Below are 23,727 nucleotides of genomic sequence, written 5' to 3'. Positions count from 1 at the left end.
TCGACAATCTAATAAATATGGTAAAGTCCATTTTAAAAATTTTCTTCAATCTATGATGTCTTAACAAAAAAAAAGAAGAAGGTCTATTTTAAAATAAGATTGTTGTACCACTTTGGATTTTCATCGTTCAAATGGACATCGTATTCATACCGTCACCGTTTCATCTTTTATAACATTTATATAGATATAGGGGGCAATATATATATACAGTTCTTCTTCTTCTTTAGAGTGGACACCCGCACTTTTTTTTTTTTTTTTTGCGGCTTACACTACCGAGCGAGGTGGGATTGGGGAGCACTCGCCAAAATTTTTTTTTTCCACAAGGTCTGCACTTTTTTTTTGTGCGGATACGTATGCACCAGAGTGTCACCGTGTATATATATATATATCTCTCTTTCCATTTTTTACATCTTCATTGATAGATCATCTCTGTGAGACCCACACAAGTCATTTTGTGTTGATCGAAACGGTCTATTTTTTACATCTCCATTGATAGATCAATCATTCATGTAAAAAATCAATCAAATCAGAGATCATTAAGATATCTAATTTGGATCAAACAAATGAACGAACAAGAAGTTCGTTTATAAATACCTAAACTTTGACCGCTTAATCGAACATGTAAACGGTTTTCGATTTGGCTGATTTTTTACAGGGATAATCTATCAATGGAGATGTAAAAAATAGACGGTTCAGATCGACACAAAACGACTCGTGTGGGCCCCACAGGGGGATCCCTCATTTAACACTAAATATATATAGAAGGCCCCTATATTACTATATATATATTTATTTACAATCTTAAAAACCAATAGGATTTTTCACCCACCCCATTATTACCATGTAGTTTATTTGAGCTCCACATGAGTAGTATTCATAATATAATATTTGACTATCCATTTTCCATATTCATCGGAACTAGAAGAAAGGACTGAAAGATAGTGAGTGCTCCCTTGATAGGAGCCGAACAGTACTTCTGGTGGATGAAGTGAAACGAGCGGAGAGAGCGGAGATAGAGCTGCACGGAGCGGTAGGAGAACCCTACCTCCCTCCATTACATAGGGGACAAGGGAACGGAGGCATCCGACATTCCCGCAGCCGAGAGAAAGGAGGCATCCGACTTCTCGAGGGCCCCGAAGAGCAAGTCCGACTGCTCGAAGGGGAGAGGGCGAAGCCCGAGCTCCCCGCTAAGGAGGGAGGTAGGGTTATCATACCCGAAGAAAGGCTCTATCTCCAACACCTCTCATAGCGGAGCTATCTGCCAAAGCTAGAAAAAACTAGCCCGTCTCTTTTCCTCATTCATCCAATCCTAAAGGTTTCGTTCGTTTGTTTCTCTTTCAGAAAAATATCTAGCGTTTCTCTTCTGAGCGACTCCCTGGGATTTCCCACCGTATGGAGCCACCGTCGCTTTCGTTTCGCTGCCATTTCATTATGTTGTGCCCGGGTAGACCTCTGCATACAAAAATGAAGGGGCCTTCGGATTGCATATTTCTTATTATAAAGTAAATTTTCATGGCAAAAATGTGATATAAGTTCACAAAGTACTCATTCGACCTATAAATGCTTTATTTTGGGCCAAATCATCTGTATTTCATTCTGCCCGGCCCGTCCAGGCTCTTTGTATCTCATTTTCTAATGGTGTTAGTTGAGGACACGTCATAGGAGAATCCTTCTGTAGCACCGAGAATCTGTGAGACTGAGAGTGACTAATAAACAGTGAGGAAGCTCCTAAGAGTCGAGAAGATAAGCAAACTAATCTATCAACTCCCAAAGCGCGCGCTTTCACATCTCATCTTCTTACTCTTCTACGTATTCTACAATGCGCTGCGACGCTTCCTCTTGGCTCTGCGGCCGCCACGTGGCCGTTGCAACAACCACCACCGCTTCAACCACTCGCCCCTCTTTCTTCTTCCTCCGCAGCAAGCCCACCGTCTGTTGCTCCACCGACGCTCCCAAAGACGACAACTCATCATCGTCGTCCACGTGTTCCGACAGTCGTCCGTGGTACAACCCCCACAAGCAGCGACATGACTTCTGTCAACCTCCGGATTGTTGATTTTAATGAGACAATGCATATACCTGGAATGTGACCAGGAATGCAAGCATGTAAAATGGTGCTTGAATGGCAGAGAGAATTTGCAGAGTGATGAGATGGGAAAGAGAGAATGAAGTCACGATAAAGGCATGCTCACTGAGCAATGCACACACCAGCATATCATATATTCCATTTGCAATTCAGTTATACAAAACGACATCGTTGCAGCCACAAAGCTGTTAACACACATATGAGCCTATTAGCTCTTACAGCAGTAAATGCATCACCCTATGAGGCAATGCCAACTAAGCAGGGACACATTTAATTAACTAACTAAACTAACAAACTTGCTTATCAGGCATAAGCCTTAATTAACTCTAATACTCCCTTCTAAGGCTTTGACTGATAGCACTCCTAGTTGATTCCTTAATTCACAAAATCTTTCTCTAGGAAGAGCCTTGGTGAAAATGTCAGCCAATTGTTCCTCACTCTTGCAATACAGTAATTCAATTTCACCTTCATTAATGGCATCTCGAATGAAATGATACTTCCTCTTAATATGCTTTGATCTCTGATGAAAGACAGGGTTCCTAGTCATAGCTATAGCAAATGTATTGTCACACATGAGTGGGGTTGCTTCCATTTGTTCCTCACCAAAATCATGTAGCACAAATCTCAACCATATGGCTTGAGTTGTTGCTTCTGCAGCACTGACATACTCAGCCTCTGCTGTTGATAGAGCAACACTGTGTTGCTTCACAGATGCCCAAGAGAAAGCTCCACTTCCAAATGAGAATGCATAACCTGAGGTGGACTTCATGTCATCCTCATCTCCTCCCCAATCACTGTCACAATACCCTATTAGGACTGCAGCAGTGTCTTTCTTGTACTGGATGCCAAAATCCAAGGTTCCCTGTATATATCTCAGCACCCTCTTTGCAGTACCAATGTGCTTCATTGATGCACAGTGCATGAATCGAGCTAAGAGGCTTGCAGCAAACATGATGTCTGGTCTTGTAGCTGTCAAATAAAGTAAACTTCCCACCATTTTTCTGTATTGTTCCTCATTAGCTGCCTTGCTTCCATCATCCTTCTTAAGCTTATCAGATGTTGCTAGGGGTGTAGAGACAGCCTTGCAATCTTTCAAACCAAACTTTTCTAATAGACTTTGAGCATACTTCTTTTGGTGAATGAAGATGCTCCCTTCTAATTGGATTACACCAATTCCTAGAAAATGGTGTAGCAGTCCCAAGTCAGTCATCTCATACCTATTCATCATTTCTGCCTTGAATTCTTCAAGCATGTTCATGCTGCTGCCAGTGTAGACAATATCATCCACATAGAGTGAGACAATGAGTGTTCCCTGATTTTCTTTGTTCTTAACATAAAGGGTAGCTTCACTAGGACTCTTCTCGAATCCACACTGCACCAGGTATGTGTCAATGTTGCTGTACCAGGCCCTTGGTGCTTGCTTTAGACCATAGAGAGCCTTATGCAGCCTGTATACCTTGTCTTCCTGGCCTTTAGCAGTGAAGCCATCAGGTTGATCTACATACACTTCCTCTTCTAATTCTCCATTTAGAAAGGCAGATTTGACATCCAATTGGTAGAGCTTCCAACCCTTTTGAGCTGATAAAGCAATTAGGGTCCTAATGGTGTCAAGCCTTGCCACAGGGGCAAATGTCTCATTGAAGTCAATCCCTGGTTTTTGTGTATAGCCTTTGGCTACTAACCTAGCCTTGTGCTTCTGTATTGATCCATCAAGGTTGAGTTTAGTCTTGAATATCCACTTTACACCAACAATTGGTTTGTTCCCTGGCCTATCAACCAGCTGCCAAGTTTGATTCTTCTCAATCATTTCAATTTCATTTTCCATAGCCTTCTGCCATGCCTTGTCTTTAGCTGCTTCAGTATAGCTTTCTGGTTCCACAATGCTCATTTTACAGTGAGCAAATACCTCATCTAGGCTTTTCCATTTCTTTGGTGTTGAGTCATAAGTGCTTGCAGGGTCAATTTCAGTTTCTGCAGCATGTGATGTAGGTGGTGGACTAGGACTTGGATTAGCAGTGGGAGTTGCAATTGGATTGAAGGGGCTCTGTGAAGTTGGACACAAGACATCATGCTCAGATTCAATTTCTGCAGTATGAGAGTCATCTTCATCACTCCAAGGTACAGATATGTATTCAGTGGACTTTGAATCCCAATTCCACATTGCAGACTCTTCAAAGATCACACTTCTCGAGACTATCACCTTATTGCTCTTGAGATCAAACACTCTATACCCTTTCTCTCTGGTTCCATATCCAACAAACACCCCTTTCTGACTTGTATCATCCAGTTTGTGTCTCAGTTGATTAGGAATATGTGTATAACACATTGAACCAAAGATTCTCAAATGCTTCACTCCTGGCTTCCTCCCACTAAAAACTTCAAATGGAGTTTGACCTGTCAAGGCTCGAGTAGGACATCTATTTAAAATGTACACTGCAGTGTTAACTGCTTCCCCCCAAAAATAAGTAGGTAGTTTCTTCTCCTGCAACATAACCCTTGCCATCTCCATGATTGTCCTATTCTTCCTCTCAGCCACTCCATTCTGCTGAGGGGAATAAGCAACAGTGAGTTGCTTTTCTATTCCCAAGTCTTCACAGAACTTCTCAAATTCCATTGAGGTATACTCTCCCCCTCTGTCACTTCTAATTTTCTTTATTTTGAAACCACATTGAAGTTCCACCATTGCCTTAAACTTTCTGAATACAGTAAATGCATCTGACTTTTGTCTCAGAAAGTATACCCAGCACATTCTTGATTTGTCATCAATGAATGTGAGGAAATACTTGTTTCCTCCCAAGGTTTCTGACATTGGTCCACAGACATCTGTGTGAACCAATTCTAGCAAATCAGTAGCTCTAACAGTCTTCCCTTTGTCAAATGCTTCCCTGTGACTTTTGCTCAATGCACATCCCTCACAGACATGCTCTCCTTTTGTGAGTTTTGGTAGACCAATCACCATTGCTTTGTCCTGCAATTGCAGCATGCTTTCGAAATTCAAATGGCCAAGTCTCTTATGCCATTTCCAGTTGGAACCAGTCACTGTGGCCTTCTTTGCCATCATTGGGCTTATGTCTTCGAGTACAAGAGGAAAGCACCTGTTCCCTTTCATTTGAACTGCTGCCACAGGAACTTTCATGCTCTTATCTTCATAAATTGTCACCATGTACTCACCAAATACAAGCCAGTAACCATGTTCCACCATTTGTCCAACACTGAGAAGATTTTCATCTAATCCTGGCACAATCATGACTTCTGTGATATACCTTGTTCCTCCCTTGGTTTGCACAGGCAAGACTCCCTTCCCAGTTGATTCAACAATGTCTCCAGTCCCCATTTTTATTTTGCATTTCATGCTTCTGTCAATATTGATCAGAAGTGACTCATGACTAGTCATATGGTTGCTGCAGCCACTATCAAGATACCAAACACCTTGCTCTTTCTCCACTGAGGCTTTGTGGCATGCATAGAACATTGTGGCATGTTCATGGACTTGATTTGCATAGTTAGCAATCTGTCCCTTCTTGTGTGGTTGGTGGCAGTCCTTCATTACATGCCCAAACCTGTCACAGTTGTAGCATTTCACCTTCCCTTTGAACCAGCACTCTCCATAGTGAATCTTGTCACAAACTTTGCATTTTCCCTTTCCAGAGTCACCACCTGGTCTCAAATTTGATTGAACCTTGTTGTCCCATTTCTTTGGTTTTCCTTTCCAGCTTTTGAAATTTCTTTTTCCCCCATCACAGTTGTGAGGCTTTGATTGATTGTTCTGTCCTTTGGAGCCAACATTCATACTAGCAAAGGCCCTTTCCACCTTCTCATTATCTTCCTCATGCCTGCTTAGCCTTAACTCATAACTTTTCAGAGAGGCAAACACTTCATTTACAGACACAGAATTCAAATCACTAGTTCTTTCGAGCACCACACACATAGGATCATACACTTTAGTTACACTGATTAAGACCTTCTGCACCATTCTTTGTTGAGACAAGCATTCTCCATATTTTTCCATTTGGTTAGTTAAATCAAAGAAACGAGTAGAATATTCAGACAATGCTTCACACTCCCTCATTCTCATGTATTCAAATTCTTTTCTCAGACTTTGCAATTTTACAGACCTGGATTGTTCATCACCATGGTATTCTGTTTGTAGAAGATCCCAAGCTCCTTTGGCAGTGTCTTGATTGATAATCCGAGAGAAAATCTCTTTGGATACAGCCCCTTGAATGATGCCTAGTGCCTTTGCATCTTTCATATTCTGCTCCTCCATGTAAGCTTCCAGTTCATCTTCCTCATCAATGCTGGAGTCTCCTTCCTTCTTAGCCTTCTCCTTCTTCTTCTTTGCTTCTGGGATTGTTATCCCTTTCTCTACTAGCTTCCAGATGCCATGTGACTTGAAGATAGTCACCATGCGCACCTTCCAGAACTCATACTCAGTGCCATCGAAAATGGGAGCTCGTAGCTCACCACTCCCAGACCCAGCCATGCCTAGATCTAGATGGAATTGATTCTCTGTTTTCACTCTAGCTCACACACACAGTACACGCCCAGTTTACAGAACCAACCTGGGCTCTGATACCATGTTGATTTTAATGAGACAATGCATATACCTGGAATGTGACCAGGAATGCAAGCATGTAAAATGGTGCTTGAATGGCAGAGAGAATTTGCAGAGTGATGAGATGGGAAAGAGAGAATGAAGTCACGATAAAGGCATGCTCACTGAGCAATGCACACACCAGCATATCATATATTCCATTTGCAATTCAGTTATACAAAACGACATCGTTGCAGCCACAAAGCTGTTAACACACATATGAGCCTATTAGCTCTTACAGCAGTAAATGCATCACCCTATGAGGCAATGCCAACTAAGCAGGGACACATTTAATTAACTAACTAAACTAACAAACTTGCTTATCAGGCATAAGCCTTAATTAACTCTAATACGGATGTCGTACGCCATTGGATTCAAGCCGATCAACCGCTCGCTTCTCAAGGTCCATATATACATCTACATATACATATAAGATATAAGTACGTCTGTGCTTGTATTTATATGTATCTTATAGCTAATAAATGTGTGTATGCATGCATGTTTTAGCTTAATTTGTGTTCACTTTTCATTTTCGGATGTTTCTATCATAACACATTTGTGATTTAATTAACCACTAATGTGTGTATGATTTTGATGATGGAATACTCTCTCTCTCTCTCTCTCTCTCTCTCTCTCTCTCTATATATATATTGTTGCAGATAGATTTACAGTTGCTTCGTATAACATTTTGGGGGATAGAAATGCTTTCGCGCATAGAGACTTATACTGGAATGTGCCTTCTCTTTATCTGAAATGGGACCGTCGTAAGAGTGTCATATGCGAAGAACTTGTTGCATTCAACCCTGATATAATCTGTTTGCAAGTAAGCTTTAATCTGTTGTTAACTTGTTATCATATCATTGTGCTGTTAATTAATTGTGTAATTTACTGAAAAATCTCTGAGATGGGGTTTTAACTTGTGGTTTTATTAGGAAGTAGACAAGTATTTTGAGCTCTCAGACATTTTGGCCAAAGTGGGATATGTTGGGTCATATAAGGTAATTAATATTTTCATTTTATGTACCAATTGTGTCAATGAAACTGAAGATGGGGATTTCAAAACTAAATCAGTTGTTTGCAATGGCAGAGACGCACTGGAGATATCGTTGATGGTTGCGCTATTTTCTGGAAAGCTGATAAGTAAGACAGTTGCTTGTGGTAGTGTTTGTGATGTCACAACGAATTGAATAATCTTTCCACTTCATTATGTCAGTTTTCGGTTGGTAGAGGAAGAGAGCATTGAATTCAAGGGTTATGGACTTCGTGACAATGTTGCCCAACTCTCGGTTTTTGAGGTAAAACTTGTAAACATCCGCCAACTTATGAAACATTATAAATTTCAAGTCTAATCCCCAAAAATGGAGGCATTTGAAATCCATGGAATGCAGAGATGCTATACATGTTGGTTCAAGACCCAGGACTGAATTTCAAGTCTGACCCCCTAAAAATGGAGGCATTATAGATTTCAAGTCTAATACCCTAATAATACTGTTACTGATGCTTCTTTTTTGAGAATGTTTCCTGACAACTACATTGTACCTAATTTGTTCTATACCAGTCACATTTCTTGATTTGTTCTTAGTCTTTGTCAGTCACACTTCTTACATTACTTCCCTTCAGACTGAGTTTATTAACCCCTTTTCTTAAAGAGATCTTCGTGAATTCTTATTTTTAACAGGATGGTATCCATACTTCCCATATCTAATTTCATTCCATACAGGCAGATGCATAAAGCTGAATCAAGAAGATTAGTGATTGGTAACATCCACGTGCTTTATAACCCAAGCCGAGGGGAGGTTAAATTGGGTCAGGTAACTTCTTTTACATTGATGTGCAATTCCTTATGCCTAATGACTATAATTACCAGTATAATGTAAGTAATGAATTTTGTGATATCTAATTCGAGTATATGGATGAATCTTAATTATTAGCATTTGCTTATTGTTGATGGGTGCTTTTGGTTGCTTTTCCTGGTTCTTTTCCTCCCCAGACTGATTTTAAAAGCTAACTTTCTTGAGATATGATCATGTCTTTAACTATGGGGACATGTTAATACTTAGTAGAAGTTTAGCCACTTGAACATATTACAAAATGTCAGTCTCCTTACATAGATGAAGAAGGTCTATATCATTCAAGACATCATGAAAAACAGAATTTCACCATGGGGTCATTACTGTTTTAGGGGAAATACTATGAACTTTTTTTTTTTTTTTTTTTAAGTTTTGTGGCATTATGCTAATCTGCTTTGTTATTAAATTATTTTGTTTCTCAGATTCGTTTTCTCATATCAAGGGCACAGATCCTCTCAGAGAGATGGGGTAATGCCCCTATTGTCCTTTGTGGTGATTTCAATAGCACTCCTCAGGTGTGATATTCTAAAGTCTAAAATTCATATAATACATCATCATTTTTTTGCTTTTCTTATTACAGTAACAACATTAATTACTTTTTTGCTTATTGACAGAGTGCAATATACAAGTTCTTGTCAAAATCTGAGGTGAATTTCTTTTATGATTGTGCACCACTTGAATAGCAGTTTGGGTACATAGTCCAGTCTTTACAGTACTGATATTGATGCATGTCATGTCAAGAATCAGAATACATATATTACATCCAAGATGCTTTTTGAAATCTGATATGGTTCTTATTTACAGCTGAATATCATGTTATATGACCGAAGAGAGTTATCTGGGCAGAGAAGCTGTCATCCTGCTCAAGTTTTAGGTGTCAAACAAGAAATTAGCCATCCATTTATCTCAATAGATGGGTATATCTCATATCTGTGCTAATCACAGAAACACCTTTTCTCTTTTGTTTTATAAGTTCATATGTTATAGTTCATATGCTTGAATGTTCTTCATTTCAGATTGTTGAAACATTGCTGGACAGATGAAGAGGTTAGAGTTGCAACTGGAAATGCTGAGAGCCATTTAGTTGTGCACCCCCTGAAGCTTAACAGTTCTTATGCCACAGTGCGGGTATAAAATTTTGCTCCTTTACCACTTGGTTGCTCTATATTCCAGTTTTTCCTCTTATATTTTACTTGTTTTGTTTTGTGGTGATATGATGGAAAATTAAGGTTCCTTTCGTGTGAATTGAGTTGAATTGGGGTGTTATTCTAAGTACAACAGTCCATATTTTCAGGGTTCCACAAGAACACGAGGGTCCAATGGTGAACCTTTGGCGACTTCCTACCACTCAAAGTTTCTTGGAACTGTTGACTACTTATGGTGAATTGCTTTTTCTTAAAGTGCTATAGCATTAATGATTCAAATGTTGGCGCGGGGGGGTGGTTGTGATGATGACGACGATGAAACATTTGAAATACTTGTGTTCTATATAGGTACTCTGATGGTCTTGTGCCCACAGGAGTTATGGATACCATTCTAATTGACATTCTCCAAAGGATTGGTAGCCTCCCTTGCAAGGTAGGAAAAGTTGGGATTCTGCTACTTCATGGCTTTCGAGCTAAAACTTTATGAACCTTTCAGTGATCAGAGTGACATAGAATTTTCTAGGACTTGATGAAAAAATGTGTGTTACTTTCCAATCTAATTCAGTCTCCCATACTTCTTCACAGAAAGTGGGCAGCGATCACTTGGCCTTGGTCACTGAGTTTGCCTTCAGACAAGGCACAAATGAAGGCAACAACGCAACTGCCTCAACCATCTGATCTGAACAACATTGTCCAAGCATAAGCATTTACAGAAGGAAACAATTTGTTATAAAATCATTCGGAAGCAGATCCAAGCAGTCATGGAAAAGTAAAATCATGCACACGAGCCATTAATCTCCGTGGATTCGGTTCTGTTCCAGCCTGAATCGTCAGATCTTATATTGAATAAATTGAAAAGCCTTTCATAGCTTGCATAGTAAATATATAAGGGAATATAAAGCTGGATTGTTTACCCACTTCAATGTGTCATAGGTTTGCCTATTGTAAAGTTCTTAAACAATAAACCACTCTCAAATCCATTAGAAATGTGAAATTTTTATCTCCAATACAAAATTGTTGTTATAATTGAATTAAAATTTGAAAACTATATGATCTCAGCTTGTATTAAAATTATTTTTGAAGTTAAAAAATAAATTAACGGTATTAACCTAACATAATATTATGAGAAAACACTGCTAAGCTATATGAGACCTCTCTTAACATTGCAGACCACCAAAGAGAAGTATTACAGGAACGTGCAAGGCTAACATCACCGTTAATTTGCTCTAATATATGAAGGAAATTGAAATATCTCATTCAAGATTTATTGACAACTGACGAAGAGGCCTAATTCTTTACAAACCACTAAATCAGGTTATAATGTGAAATCTTGCTCTCAACCGCCGACATGGCATGTGAGGGAAGAAACCAAACATTTTTTCTATTTTTCTATTTCATTAATTTGTTCTTCTGAGGGCAAAATTAAATTTTTAAAGTTTTTGACAAATAAGGTGTGTACACTGAGTAATTGTGTGGGTAGAAATAGACCGTCCTTCTCAAAATCTTCATGCAACGCGGCGCCTTGGGCTTCAACCATGCACAATCCAGCGGCAAAATCTCATATTCTCATTGGACCACCGTCCACTTCCTATTGGGCTCCAAAGGCTCTCAAAAGTTGAGGCGTCCAGATATACAATCAATATCTTGAAACCACGTGTGCAACATGCCCTTATTTTCATACCCTTACGTGTACTCGTAATCCACATGACGAGACCAGAAAGCGACACACACATGGGGTAGACCAATCGCCATCCGCCACGTCGACCACCCAGACTTGCCCTCCTTGTACGGCAAAGAATCGCGGCTCCTTATTGCCTCTTGATGCCTGTCTATAATTCTATTTGAGTGTGTACCAAAATATCGGGAGCCCCAAAATTTTCTCGCTCTTCTCTCGCCGATCCCAATTCTGGCTCAGATTTTATTTCGATTCCAGTTTCCATTTTCGAATTTTAAGAAATTTTCCTTATTCTGCCGTAGAAAATCTAATCCAAAATCAAATATTTTACTGTTATGAAATGATGCAGCGATTCGTCGACAACGTAATCGCTCTAACCAAAGAGTGAGTACCCTTTCACGTATTTTATTGGAATTTTTGATATATTTTTGTTCATTAGAAAAAAAATTTGTTCGAAATTTCGTTTACGTTGTTTCTGGGTATTAATCTTGTGCTTTGTGTGGTTAAATCATAGGACGTATGTGTTTTTTGGTGGTGCAGGTCAGTGAAGACGTTTACATATGAGTCGCTGAACAATATTGTGAGATTGATTAATGGAATTTCAGCTCTTCTATTGGCATTTTTACCAGGGAAGGCCACCATCCTTGAAGGTATACATGGCTGGGAGCTCAGGCCCACCTTCCGTGGACCGCGATTTCCACGCTGGATGGAAAAGTAAGTTCTGGGTTTTGACCTCAACAAAATTTGCAAGCTAAAATCAGTTTTTTCCATTACTTGGCAATCCATTTTGTAATTTTGTTTGTTTGAGAATTGGGAATTTATAATTTTGTCATTTAATTTGATATAATATAACATGTTACAAATATATTAGTTGCTGACATGCGATGCCCATTTTTGCTTGATGTTTGTAGTGGGGTGTCCTCTTTCAATCAACTCATACATGAGCTTTCTGTGGATTCTGATTCCGATGTTTCGAGCTTAGATTACTCGTATGGGGAAGAAGATAGTGATGCAGACATATGTCCTGCATCACCATCATCTCAAAGTTCAAGAGTCTCTAGGGCTGGTAGTTTCAGTAAGCAGGATAGGCGCTGGACTGGGTGGATGTGGATCCGATATATGTTTTTGTGGGTTTTGTTTCCTGCAAGGTTTCTGCTTGGGATTCCACTTCGCCTTTGCTATTTGTCTTATAATAGGGGGTCAAAAGCCTCTTCTGCACCAGCAAGCAATCAGGCTTCGCAAAGGCCTGTTAATAAAGTGCAGAGCCTCAAGGATCAGATTGTTCATCGCACTACCGATAGGAGACGTGGAGTCATTGAGGTTTCTGCATAGACTACTTGTTAAATCATTTTTGGAACTTACGTGCATGGCATTTTCTCATCTCTTCTTTTCTTGATATATTTACACAGGATCTTCATCTAGCGATTGAGATATTCATAGAAGCCATATTTGATGTTGTTCACAAGGTAGCACATTTTATTCTTTCCCCATCAGAAGCTTTTAGAGCACTATTTGGATTGTATTCCTTGCACGGAAGGGATGGTCAAGATGGTCATGGTAGTGTTACAGAAGCTTCTGTTCCCACAGCTACACTTGGAGAGAATGATCCAACTCCTACAGAAGGGAATACTTCGTTTCAGCAGTCGTTAAATACTGATGCTCGGACATGTCAGGATGTCATAACAGAGCTTGGGTAAGGCTATGCTACTGCTTACTTGATTACCGGACCCTTTTTTTCCTCCTTGAATGTTGCATATGCTCTGCAAATTGCTTACTTTTCCGCGTGTCTCAGGTACCCATATGAAGCTATTCATGTGATCACTAGTGATGGATATGTTCTTCTCTTGGAAAGACTCCCAAGGTATAATGGAGTTTTTTTTTTTTTCCTGGTTAAGTAATAGCTTTTGTTGCAAGTGTATGGTGTCTAATGTCTGTAGTGTGATTCTGCAGACGTGATTCACGGAAAGCTGTTTATCTACAACATGGAATTATGGATTCATCTATGGGGTAAGTTATTTCTTCCTAAGTTTCTTCCCTCCTAGTGGCCTAGGTAGGTGGTGATGAATGTAAGGTAGTCACAAAAGGTATTTCTAGTGCTTCCCAGTCTTCTATAAACTGGAAAGGTCAGGTTGTTTGACCATCTGCCCATTGACCAATAGTGTTTATTTTCTAGTTATCAGAAGCTGGAAATCCATTTGGTCTGGCTGTGTGGCATACCATGGATTTAGCCATTGTTTGAAACACTTGAGTTGGTCTTGCCCCCACAGAAAATTGGAAAGAAAAAAAATGCATGTAGGAGGCAAAGGCTTGAACTGGGGAAGTTCAACGTGCTTGTGGTATCAAAACTCTTAAGCGCATAATTTCTTTTGTATTTTATTTTTACTTGGTTTACAGTGGGTATTTGTGTGCAAACTTTACTCTTGCTTTTTAGCTCTAGAGAGTTTGCACACGTCTCTATAACTAACCTGAGGATATGGAAATGTTGTGTTTATATATACTAACTTTACATTTTTTTTTTCTGGGCTAGACGACCTATAAAATATAAATGATTTCTAACGGGTTATTTGCTTGTCCAGTTGGGTCTCCAATGGGGTTGTTGGTTCGCCGGCATTTGCAGCCTTTGATCAAGGTTTGCCATGTTTAATTTGAAAGTATATGCAGCTTGCAGTACAGACCACTGTATTGGTTTACAAATATGCTAATGCTTCGTAATTTTGCAGGATATGATGTTTTCCTTGGGAACTTTCGTGGCTTGGTTTCTAGGGAACACGTTAACAAAAACCTTTCCTCACGACAGTAAGTTGGCATATGAGATTTACATGTTATTTTGTGTGTGAAATTTCTATGCTTTTGATTCACTCCCTACTCAAATTGTCAGTGGGGATGGAATGAGACCGCAATATCCTTTCCATCTAGTACAGTAGTATGAATTAAGTTACTGAATGTAGCAACTAATGCAGGTATTGGCAGTACTCCATCAATGAGCATGGGACTCAGGATATTCCTGCAATGATAGAGAAGATTCACCAAGTCAAAACTGCTGAATTGAAGCTCAGTCAACCTGATATTGAGGAAGAAACCAATGGTGATCAACCTTATACTCTTTGTGCAATTTGCCATAGCTTGGGAGGAGCAGCTATACTGATGTATGTTGTAACACAAAGGATAGAGGAGAAACCCCACAGACTCTCAAGATTGGTTTTATTGTCACCTGCTGGCTTCCATGATGATTCCACCCTGATGTTTACAGTCGTTGAGCATGTCTTTCTTCTATTGGCTCCTCTTCTGGCACCCATTGTGCCTGGCCTCTATATACCAACCAGATTCTTTCGTATGCTTCTAAATAAGTTGGCACGAGACTTCCATAACTACCCTGCTGTTGGAGGACTGGTTCAGACCCTTATGAGTTATGTTGTTGGTGGGGATAGCTCAAATTGGGTTGGTGTGTTAGGGATACCACATTATAACATGAACGACATGCCGGGGGTATCATTCCTTGTGGCTCTCCATATTGCACAAATGAAGCGGGCTGGAAAATTTAGAATGTTTGATTATGGGAGTGCATCTGTTAATATGGACGTGTATGGATCTCGAGAACCGTTGGACTTGGGTGAGTACTATGGGCTTATTGATGTTCCCGTTGATCTGGTTGCTGGACGAAAGGACAAGGTAATTCGGCCATCAATGGTGAAAAAGCATTATAAGTTGATGAAGGATTCGGGTGTAGATGTATCATACAGTAAGTTTGAGTATGCCCATTTGGACTTCACATTTTCCCACCGTGAAGAACTCTTGGCATATGTCATGTCACGCTTGCTGCTTGTGGAACCGACTCCAAAACAGCAATCTCCAAAGACTTTACGGTTGAAGAAAAAAGGACAGGTCAATAGTTAACTCCAGTGCATCTGCGGAGAAAACCCATGCATTTCCGCATGGATTTCCTGAGGCAGATTACAGCTGTTAACTGGGGAAGTCTTTCCTGAGGCAAAGACTTTACTGGAGAAAACCCATGCATTTCCGTTTTTTTGCTTCAGGATTTGGCATCTGCTATATATCTTTTGGTGCAGATTACAGCTGTAAAGATTGAATATGTCCATACGTCTTTACTCCAGTGCAATCAGTGATAACAGTTGCTGCCTCGGTTTTCTTCACCATCAATTTTTTCGTGGGAAGTGAACTGTCTGCCTGGATTGAGCTTTGTACATAAACCCATATATGTATAGTTTGTAAGAGAGCAGTTGGATCGATGAACATGTCTGATTGTCTCTGTCCTGTAACCTTAATACTGCATAGTTTGTCTTCTGAATTGTACATTTATCATTTCAAGATATTGCAGGGGAACAATTCATACATCACTGTTTCTTTAGTGCTGATCTTCGTATGATGAGAAAACTTGGTCTTTATTGTTTGGGTTTGATTTCTTGAGACGTATTTATCAATGCTATAGATGCTGGTCAGAGTTCATTATTACTCAAAGACTGAATTGTAGGAACATAACTGAAGTCTAAGATAGATGAAGCCAGAATTGCAATATCCATGGCACATAAGTCGACAGATTCATAAAAGTGACAGACTCCACAGTACGTGTCTTTATCTTATTGCATACATAAAGTTCAAACTTCAAAGGAGGAAAATAAAAGGTTTAGTCCTAAAACAGAAGATCATCCCTAAAACAACCAGAAACTACTGAGTTCTCCGACTTATAACTGGTCAATCTTTTCATCTTGTTTTGTGTTTCAAAACCTGAAAGCTCATATGATTTTGATGATTCTTGACCTGCTCCCAGTTCTTGTATCAGTTGCGGCATGTTGCATATTGATGTTGTTCCTGCCTTGTTGGCTCATCCTGCTGTTCCAAATCCAGAGCAGATGTTTCACCCTTAAATAGAGGAAGGTCCTGGCACTAATGATTGAATGGGATTAATATATATTGTTTTAGTACTGAATGGGATTAAGTAATGCATAAACTCACCGAAAAAATGGTCCCAATGAAGCGGTTGTGGTCGGCTGGGGTAAAGATCATTGATTGAGAAGGCAGACTGATTCTCACACACTGAAATCCATATAGGGGTCATGTTCAATATTAGTAGAATAATGAGCTGATAACATGTTTCGAATCCATAGAGGGGATCACGGACTGATGTTGGTGTTCATCATTTGTGCATATGAATAATGTACTTAAATATGATGTATGTATGTGGTTAATCTATGGTCTATTTTACCAAACATGGAGTCTTATTCAGCATAAACTTCAGATGAGCCCAAAAGAGTAGAATGATCTTAAAAATCCAACACATATCCTAATTAAGAGAACTGGATTTGATTGCAGATGTCTCACCAACTCTCTCCTTTTCAGTATGTCATATATTTTGTGAGAGTTTGTAGTCTCAAAGATCACTACGTCTGCGTGTCCTTGGTATGGCCTGGTACTCGAGCAGAGAAATTCATATTAATCCGAGGGCGTAAGAATAACTGAAAGAGAAGTAATTCATTTGGAATATATGAATTGAATGAGGACACGCAGACTGTGGTTTCTGTTGTTACACTTACAATCTGTTGAACGCAATCTGTGGTAAAACATTACCCATCTCCAATGAAGGTGGCCATCCAGCCGTAAGCCTGAAAGAGAGAAAAAGGTTCTCTCTGAGACATACATCAAATCTCATACTTGAATTTTAAGAAGCCTATGTAGCAGCATACTTTCACTGTGCATTCGATTAACCAATGAGTGATTGAATATCTCTGAGGCAAGTGTTAAATTAGGAAAATCCAGCTTATAAGTGTCTGTCTGTCTGTGCAAACACGAGAGAGAGAGAGAGAGAGAGAGAGAGAGAGAGAGAGAGAGAGAGAGAGAGAGAGAGAGAGAGTTCTTAAACTTACCTCTCTGGTGCTGATGCCTTCTTGTAGGCCTGTTACAATGCATACCATTACAGAGGAACAAATATATTTTATGAAGTATATACATTATACTAAACTCACAGTTCTATCCAGTCATGGTATACATATATACAATGAAGGTAATAAACATAATTCATGTGACAAGTACAGTAATGTTCTGTCCTGAGACTACATTACCCTTCACATTGAACTTGTGGAAAGATACATACCTTGGCTCTACTAACTAGAAGAGCTTGTTGTTGATACTTGGCAGATATGGTTCCCTGAAAGCACAGGGAAAGTAAATCAATAAGTCTGATCATAATCACTTCATGTACTTTAAATTATTATGAGGTTTTTTTTTTGGGTGCAAAACATTTGGATTTACCTCCCATGCTAGTAAATACAGATCACGTTCATATTCCTGTTTGGGAATGGGCCTAATGGCAGCAGGCATCAATCCACCATACATTCGGGGAGGCATTGTTGCCACTGGAGCTGATGGTACTGCAACAAATTGTTCACCGAACTGACCAAACGCACCAATGAAGTGTGGTCTGCAGCCTCCTCTACCTTGTTGTTCCACATGTGCTCCTGAATAATTTCTTTGGCTTGCTCTGGGTGGCGGAGGATCAAGGCCTATGTGTCCTTGAATACTTGAAAAGGGCCGGAGAACACTCTGGTTACCAGGTGCACCAGAAGTAGTTACAGAATTGAATGGACCGGCAACTGTAGTCTTTCCTTTTCCTGGGTTCCCTAGGAATCTGTCTGATCTATCTGCTCCAGCCATGGTATGATGAGGCCTTTTCATTCCCGGATGTGGAACCATACTTCTTCTAGCGAGTTTGCTACCGTGCAGACTCGCCATCAATTCTTGGTATTCTTGATCTAATATTGGTGTCAACTGGAGCTCACGGGGAATTTGCCTCCCAATAGGCATTGTCGAACTTTCTCCAGTTCCTAACAAGCTCGTGCTGGCTGACAAGAGCCTGGCCATTATGTTCTGGCCAGTAAAAGCAGGCGGAGCTGTTCTTGAAGAACTTGCAACATTTGTCACAGCAGCAGGCTGTGAAACATGTTGATTCTGTGGACGAGCAGCCTGTAAATCCACGGAAGATCAGTCTTGATTGGGTTTCTAAACAAAATTCTGACTATGATTCAGTTTGTGCCGACAGAGCATCCGAGTAGTCTATAATTAAAGAGGGAATGGAGAGATTCTTTTACCATTGTTTCTGTTTCAGCGGGAACATTCTCTGCATGATCAGCTTGCTGCTCTGGTTCTTGTATATCAAGTAGTTCCCGTAGCCACGAAATGTCCTCTTCTGAAAAGGAAACTTGATTAATAAGTAAAAGCACATCTGAAACCCAAAGATGGGCAAAATAGAAAACAAACAAGTATCAGATAGAAAGTGGTGCCTTCATGCACAAGCAAACCTGAAAGGTCGAGTTCAAAGACTGATGGGGGAAGTGAAATGGTTGTGTTTGTCTCTGAAACAGGAGATGACATTGCATTCATTTCAAACTGACTGAGGGCAGCAAGAGCCTCTGGGAACTTCTTTGATAGTAGAACAAGGAAATGAGGATTCTTAACATCACTGAAGGAAGGTGTTCCATCAAAATCATTGTTTCCCTGCAATTCAGAGTCATGACATTAGATTATGCATATATAGTTTTACAATTAGTTTATAATCTTAATTTAAAATTTTTGTTTTCTTTCAATACTAGTGTGTTATTTTATGATTTTATATAGTTAGCTGACAATATTGCATGTATGCATATATTGATCATGATTTTACAGACTGATTGAGGGCAGCACCAGCATTTGAAAACTTGTTTGATAATAGAACTAGAAAACGAGGAATATTTCCTAACATTACTGAAGGAATATTTGGTGTTCCTTCAGCATCATTATTTCCTTACATTAAAATTAAAAGAAAGGTGTCATAAATTTGTACCGCATTATATATGTCTCTAAGCTTTGGCAACTTCTTGGGTGAGATGAGCGATAGAGAAATAGAGCACTGCACATGAAAAGCAAGCATTATTAATTATTTAGTAAGCCGAAGAATTAATTGTAATATGTTATTAAAATCACAAATTAATTGCAAAATTAATAATCTCTATATACCTCAGCAAATGACTTTGCAACAGTTTCAGTGTCAACGTAACACCACTCTGTTTTTATCCCAACAGGAAATTGACCATTTCTAATGATTGGCAAATACAAATGCTTTGCCAGCAGAAATGGGTTGCTGGCAGCAACAAGAATACAATGCTTTTCTCCATTAAATTGCTGGTGGTCAGTTCCACTTCCAATGGGGGGCTTTGGAAACATCTAATTAATAAAATTAAACAAATTAATTAGTGTCAGATTATAATTAAAAATTAATTAATTAGATTTTTAATATATATATATAGAGAGAAGTACTATGAGTGCTTCAGCTAGGCCATCAGCAATGGCAGATTCATTATGGCCACCACCAACAAAGGTCATGCCAGACAGCCAATCCAGAAACCTGTCCACATCACTTGTCCAGGCACTTGCTCGTACTAAGCAACCTGCACAAAAATTTATTGAGGATAATTTTTTCTTTTTGGTTAATTAATTAATCCCTGATGAATAAATAATAATGGCCTGGAAATTAAGTTAAAAATGCATATGTTATATATAGAGGCAAGTGTTGTACTGAATACCAGTGTTAGTAGGTCCGTGAGAATTGTACTGAACGAGACCCAGGTGAACTGTTGCACCAGAATTAGCATCCTATAGGAAATAATAATAAACACATGAAAAAAATAACAAAATTAATAAGAGGTCTTCAGACCAAAACATAATTAAGAAAAAGAAGAAGAGGAGGTCAAAAAAAAATGGTGGAGAAAAATACCTGCCCATTTGACCGGCCACAGCAGTGCCTGCACAAACAATTAACAGAAAACAAATTTAAGTAATTATAGATATACATATAACAATAGCATATATAACTATATATTCCTATAATATAAGAATCATAGTACATATGTTTATATATTTTAAAAAATAATTGTACATATATGTAGTAGTTTAGTATAAATGGACCTTAAATTAAGCTAGATGAGATTTGGCTAATTAATGCGAAATGGATATGCTCATTTGTATTAATTTAGAGTACACACACACACACATATATATATATATACAAAACATCAAAAAAATAGAAATTCTCATATATTAAATAAGATTTTTAAAAAATGAAATGATCGAACATTTTGCACAATGAAAAATAAAACGAACATTTGGCTCAATGCTAATTTCTTTTTTTGTTTTGGTCCGACTCAATACTAATTATGACAAGTAATATCGTTTATCAATATATCCCTTCAAAAACATAATTTTTAATGTCAAAATTTGATAAATAATTTATTTTAAGAAAGATTCCAATAATATAATATTGTCGCTACTATTGAAAAAATTTGTCGTTTACAGCCGTCACATACTCACAATACGAACTTTTGGCTGTCGTCTCCTAATTAACATTTCGAATCAAGACAATTCCGTCAAATCTATAAATTTCGTTCCCAAATTCAAGGGTCCATAAATTCACCAAATGCGACAACTTAAACCTTTTTTTTTGTACGTCATTGTATATCTAATTTTCGGCCACCTTAAACATTATATTGGCAGGACTTGATTTAAAGATCAGATCAATTTGATGGAAATAATTAAAGGGTCTTAATTGGAGAACATTCATTAATAATTAGTTTGCACGTGTACTTTGTAATAATAATTCATGGTCTTCATTTACTAATTATAGATATAATTAGACCTCGGATAACAGATATGAAAATATTTTATTTATATTAAGTAATTTAATGTTTAAAAAATAAAATTACTCTACATATATGTACATATAAAATATTTGTAATAAATATGGATAAGTAAGCTATATATTATATTAAATTTGATATGATTACTATGGGATCTATTAAAATTTATATTTGTTCCCTTAACTTATAACATGTTATTGAATTCGAATTATAATTAGATTATTGAATTGAATATATCACCAAATATATCTCCTATTAATCGATCAAATTATTCGGATCAAAATCCAATCAATTGACCGGTCTATATATATACAACTATAAGATAACCACAAATTTTGTGTGCTGATTAAAAAAAATATTTTTTGCAAAAATAAAAGAAATAAAAAATTAAATTACATTAACTGTCAGGGAAAACGATTTTTTTTTTCAAGAAAAAATATGTTTAACATGATTTTCTTTCAGCTATTATTAGAACACTAAAAAAAATGACAAGTACCACCTTATTTCTTCAGACACCAAGACCAAAAAGGAAAAAAGAAAAAAAAAAAACACTTTCTTCACAAAACTTTCCTTGCATGCAGCAAAACATGCACTTGGTTCAACATCCACACCAACAAAGAAACCAAGAAAATCAGATCAGCTGGTAAACAAGTCTAAAACCAGTGAGATCATCATCGATCACAAAGTTTAGGGCAACCCCCGAAAGCAAAACAACTATATATGAACCCTAGAAGATCGATAATTCAAACAAGCCCCACATGCATAATCAACAAATATCTCGATCACTATATATATATATATGTATATATAATGAATACCCACATGAGAAACCAGAAAATTCAGCGAGGCCAAGAATGTAAGAACCAAGAACATGAAAGAACGTGAAAGAACGAAAACCAGAGCAAGAAAAGTAATTAAAGGAGTTGATGATGGACCTGACAATCTTTTGAAGGTAATCTGAGACAATGGTGGTCCAGTGGGGCCCCATAGCGGCCGTTCCATCCACAACCACAACCAAAAACTTTGCAGCTGCCATCGCCAAAACGTATACCTGCACTGCAGAAAAGTGGAAGAAGAAAGAGACTGACTGAATGACTCTGATGAGATCAGAAGAGTAGCGGTTTTAGGCTCTCACTCTCAGACTCCTCTCTTTATTGTTTGCATTGAAGCACTAGGTGTTGCCGAGTGGACCGTTTCTGACACGTATTTCTTCAGTCACTTTTTATTACAACGCTGGCAAATTAATTTGCAGGTAAATGTGCGGCTATGCTTTTTGACCAAGCTAGCTGCCCTCATTTTCGACAAAATTAGTAAGTAGTTACTAATTAGCTAGTTAATTTGGATAAGCTGCTATATAGCTAGAATATGAAAGAGATAAGTAGCTAGATAGCCTGCCCTTAATTTTGGGAAAATTATTAGTAACTACTAATTAGGATGAGTTGCCTAGATAGTAATACTTTTTTGAGGATAGATAGTGCACCCATCATTTATATACCATATGATCAGTTGTCACAAAAATTAATTCAAGATTTGTTCTTGATTAATTAAAATGTTAAAAGAGAACAATTTTATTATTATGAAGGATTAAACAGTAAGATAATCAATAAAAAGAGGAAAAATAAAGCACAATTACGTTTAGAAAAAAAGAAAGAAAAAGGAAGTCATGTCACGTTATCTGTCAACTTTCAATCAGCTCACACCACCAACTACTCATATATTTCTTCACAATGAAAAAATTATAGAATGTATAAAGACTCTTGATGTATATATATATATATATATATGTGTGTGATCGATCGCATGCCGGGAGTTAAATTACTAATTAATATAGCAGTTCATATATGTACATATGTGAGACATATTTTGAGAATATATATATATATATATGTATGTGTGGGATAATTAATTAATTAATTAATTATCATATATGTAATATTTGGATAGAAACGTAAATTCGTTAGATGCTGTAGAAATTAGTAGGGTAAGAATTGGAGGAATTGGATAGAAAGCAACTGGAGAGAATAATGGATCTGAGAATTGATAAGTTCCAGAGGGTTCAGAAGAATGGAAGTATGTGTGCAGCTATTTTAATGCAAAACGAGTGTTTTGCGGGAGGAAGTTGAGAACTGCAGAGGAACTTGGCCAAGTGGCCACCGGATCGAGAATCTGGACAAATTGGCAGCACAATCCCACTGATGCTTTTCAATCAATAAACAGATCGATCTACAAAATTTTTTACCACAAATAAGAAAATAGTAATACATATAAACACATTTACAAATGAAAAAATTAAATCATGAGAGCCAATCTTTCTACACTAATTAGTTGTAATTATCAACCAAAATGAAATAATAATAAGAAAATAGAAGTAATATTATCTTGAAAATCGTCTGATTATTCAAAGAGATAGAGGGTGTGTTTTTTTTGGTAATAATTGTTGTTATCATTGAATTGAAGTTAATTTTGATTAATCATTTTTCTTTGTTTGCAAGCAAAGGAAATGTAAAAGTAAAAGAATGCCTTCTACATCTAAAATCTAAATTACAAATGCTAACCTTTTTTTAGCTGAATTAACTTGTTAATTGGTGATCTATAATTAGTTCAACATATGTACTTTGTATAGCTTATAATCTGCACTTTTCTTTACATTGATTATGTATATATATATATTAGTCTATTAGTATACATTATCCTATA

The 23,727-nt window shown here is 37.9% G+C and overlaps 3 protein-coding genes across 3 annotated transcripts; 2 read left to right on the top strand and 1 right to left on the bottom strand.

Moving 5' to 3' along the window:
- Nucleotides 1-1,767: 1,767 nt before the first annotated feature.
- On the top strand, nt 1,768-10,592 carry LOC147275180 (DNAse I-like superfamily protein). Its single transcript, XM_086257160.1, has 15 exons — nt 1,768-2,022; nt 5,272-5,286; nt 7,034-7,083; nt 7,340-7,503; nt 7,613-7,678; nt 7,768-7,820; nt 7,894-7,975; nt 8,405-8,491; nt 8,953-9,045; nt 9,145-9,177; nt 9,335-9,447; nt 9,547-9,658; nt 9,825-9,910; nt 10,024-10,108; nt 10,261-10,592. Exons 1-15 carry the CDS (start codon nt 1,820-1,822, stop codon nt 10,351-10,353), a joined length of 1,335 nt encoding a protein of 444 aa, XP_086113286.1. The 5' UTR covers nt 1,768-1,819; the 3' UTR covers nt 10,354-10,592.
- Nucleotides 10,593-11,530: 938 nt separating this feature from the next.
- LOC147275179 (alpha/beta-Hydrolases superfamily protein) lies at nt 11,531-15,767 on the top strand. The gene is made up of 9 exons (XM_086257539.1): nt 11,531-11,734; nt 11,891-12,064; nt 12,262-12,670; nt 12,760-13,043; nt 13,143-13,211; nt 13,301-13,357; nt 13,927-13,979; nt 14,071-14,146; nt 14,311-15,767. Exons 1-9 carry the CDS (start codon nt 11,691-11,693, stop codon nt 15,242-15,244), a joined length of 2,100 nt encoding a protein of 699 aa, XP_086113665.1. The 5' UTR covers nt 11,531-11,690; the 3' UTR covers nt 15,245-15,767.
- A 1,128-nt stretch (nt 15,768-16,895) lies between these two features.
- LOC147275178 (mediator of RNA polymerase II transcription subunit 25-like) lies at nt 16,896-22,066 on the bottom strand. Its single transcript, XM_086228394.1, has 12 exons — nt 21,966-22,066; nt 20,112-20,139; nt 19,921-19,990; nt 19,655-19,785; nt 19,355-19,561; nt 19,182-19,247; nt 18,661-18,856; nt 18,451-18,548; nt 17,615-18,325; nt 17,457-17,510; nt 17,230-17,258; nt 16,896-16,968 (listed from the first exon to the last, which is right to left on the bottom strand). The coding sequence occupies exons 1-12, from the start codon at nt 22,064-22,066 to the stop codon at nt 16,896-16,898; spliced, it is 1,764 nt and encodes a 587-aa protein (XP_086084520.1).
- Between the last annotated feature and the right edge of the window lie 1,661 nt (nt 22,067-23,727).

The sequence above is a fragment of the Dryas octopetala genome, chromosome 9 (genome assembly GCF_963921425.1).
Source record: "Dryas octopetala chromosome 9, drDryOcto1.1, whole genome shotgun sequence".
NCBI classification, from domain to species: domain Eukaryota; kingdom Viridiplantae; phylum Streptophyta; class Magnoliopsida; order Rosales; family Rosaceae; genus Dryas; species Dryas octopetala.
This window is presented reverse-complemented; position numbering and strand designations above follow the sequence as displayed.

Excerpts from the sequence above, each read along its gene's own strand:
- LOC147275178 (XM_086228394.1), bottom strand. The coding sequence starts at position 22,066 with ATGGCAGCTGCAAAGTTTTTGGTTGTGGTTGTGGATGGAACGGCCGCT. Across the intron at positions 19,248-19,354 it reads TTGCAAAGTCATTTGCTGAG|TGCTCTATTTCTCTATCGCT; the intron begins GTATATAGAGAT and ends TTTCATGTGCAG. Across the intron at positions 18,549-18,660 it reads CTTTGAACTCGACCTTTCAG|AAGAGGACATTTCGTGGCTA; the intron begins GTTTGCTTGTGC and ends TTTCCTTTTCAG.
- LOC147275179 (XM_086257539.1), top strand. The coding sequence starts at position 11,691 with ATGATGCAGCGATTCGTCGACAACGTAATCGCTCTAACCAAAGA. Across the intron at positions 12,065-12,261 it reads TTTCCACGCTGGATGGAAAA|TGGGGTGTCCTCTTTCAATC; the intron begins GTAAGTTCTGGG and ends TGATGTTTGTAG. Across the intron at positions 14,147-14,310 it reads AAAAACCTTTCCTCACGACA|GTATTGGCAGTACTCCATCA; the intron begins GTAAGTTGGCAT and ends CAACTAATGCAG.
- LOC147275180 (XM_086257160.1), top strand. The coding sequence starts at position 1,820 with ATGCGCTGCGACGCTTCCTCTTGGCTCTGCGGCCGCCACGTGGCCGTT. Across the intron at positions 7,976-8,404 it reads CCCAACTCTCGGTTTTTGAG|ATGCATAAAGCTGAATCAAG; the intron begins GTAAAACTTGTA and ends CCATACAGGCAG. Across the intron at positions 10,109-10,260 it reads TTGGTAGCCTCCCTTGCAAG|AAAGTGGGCAGCGATCACTT; the intron begins GTAGGAAAAGTT and ends ACTTCTTCACAG.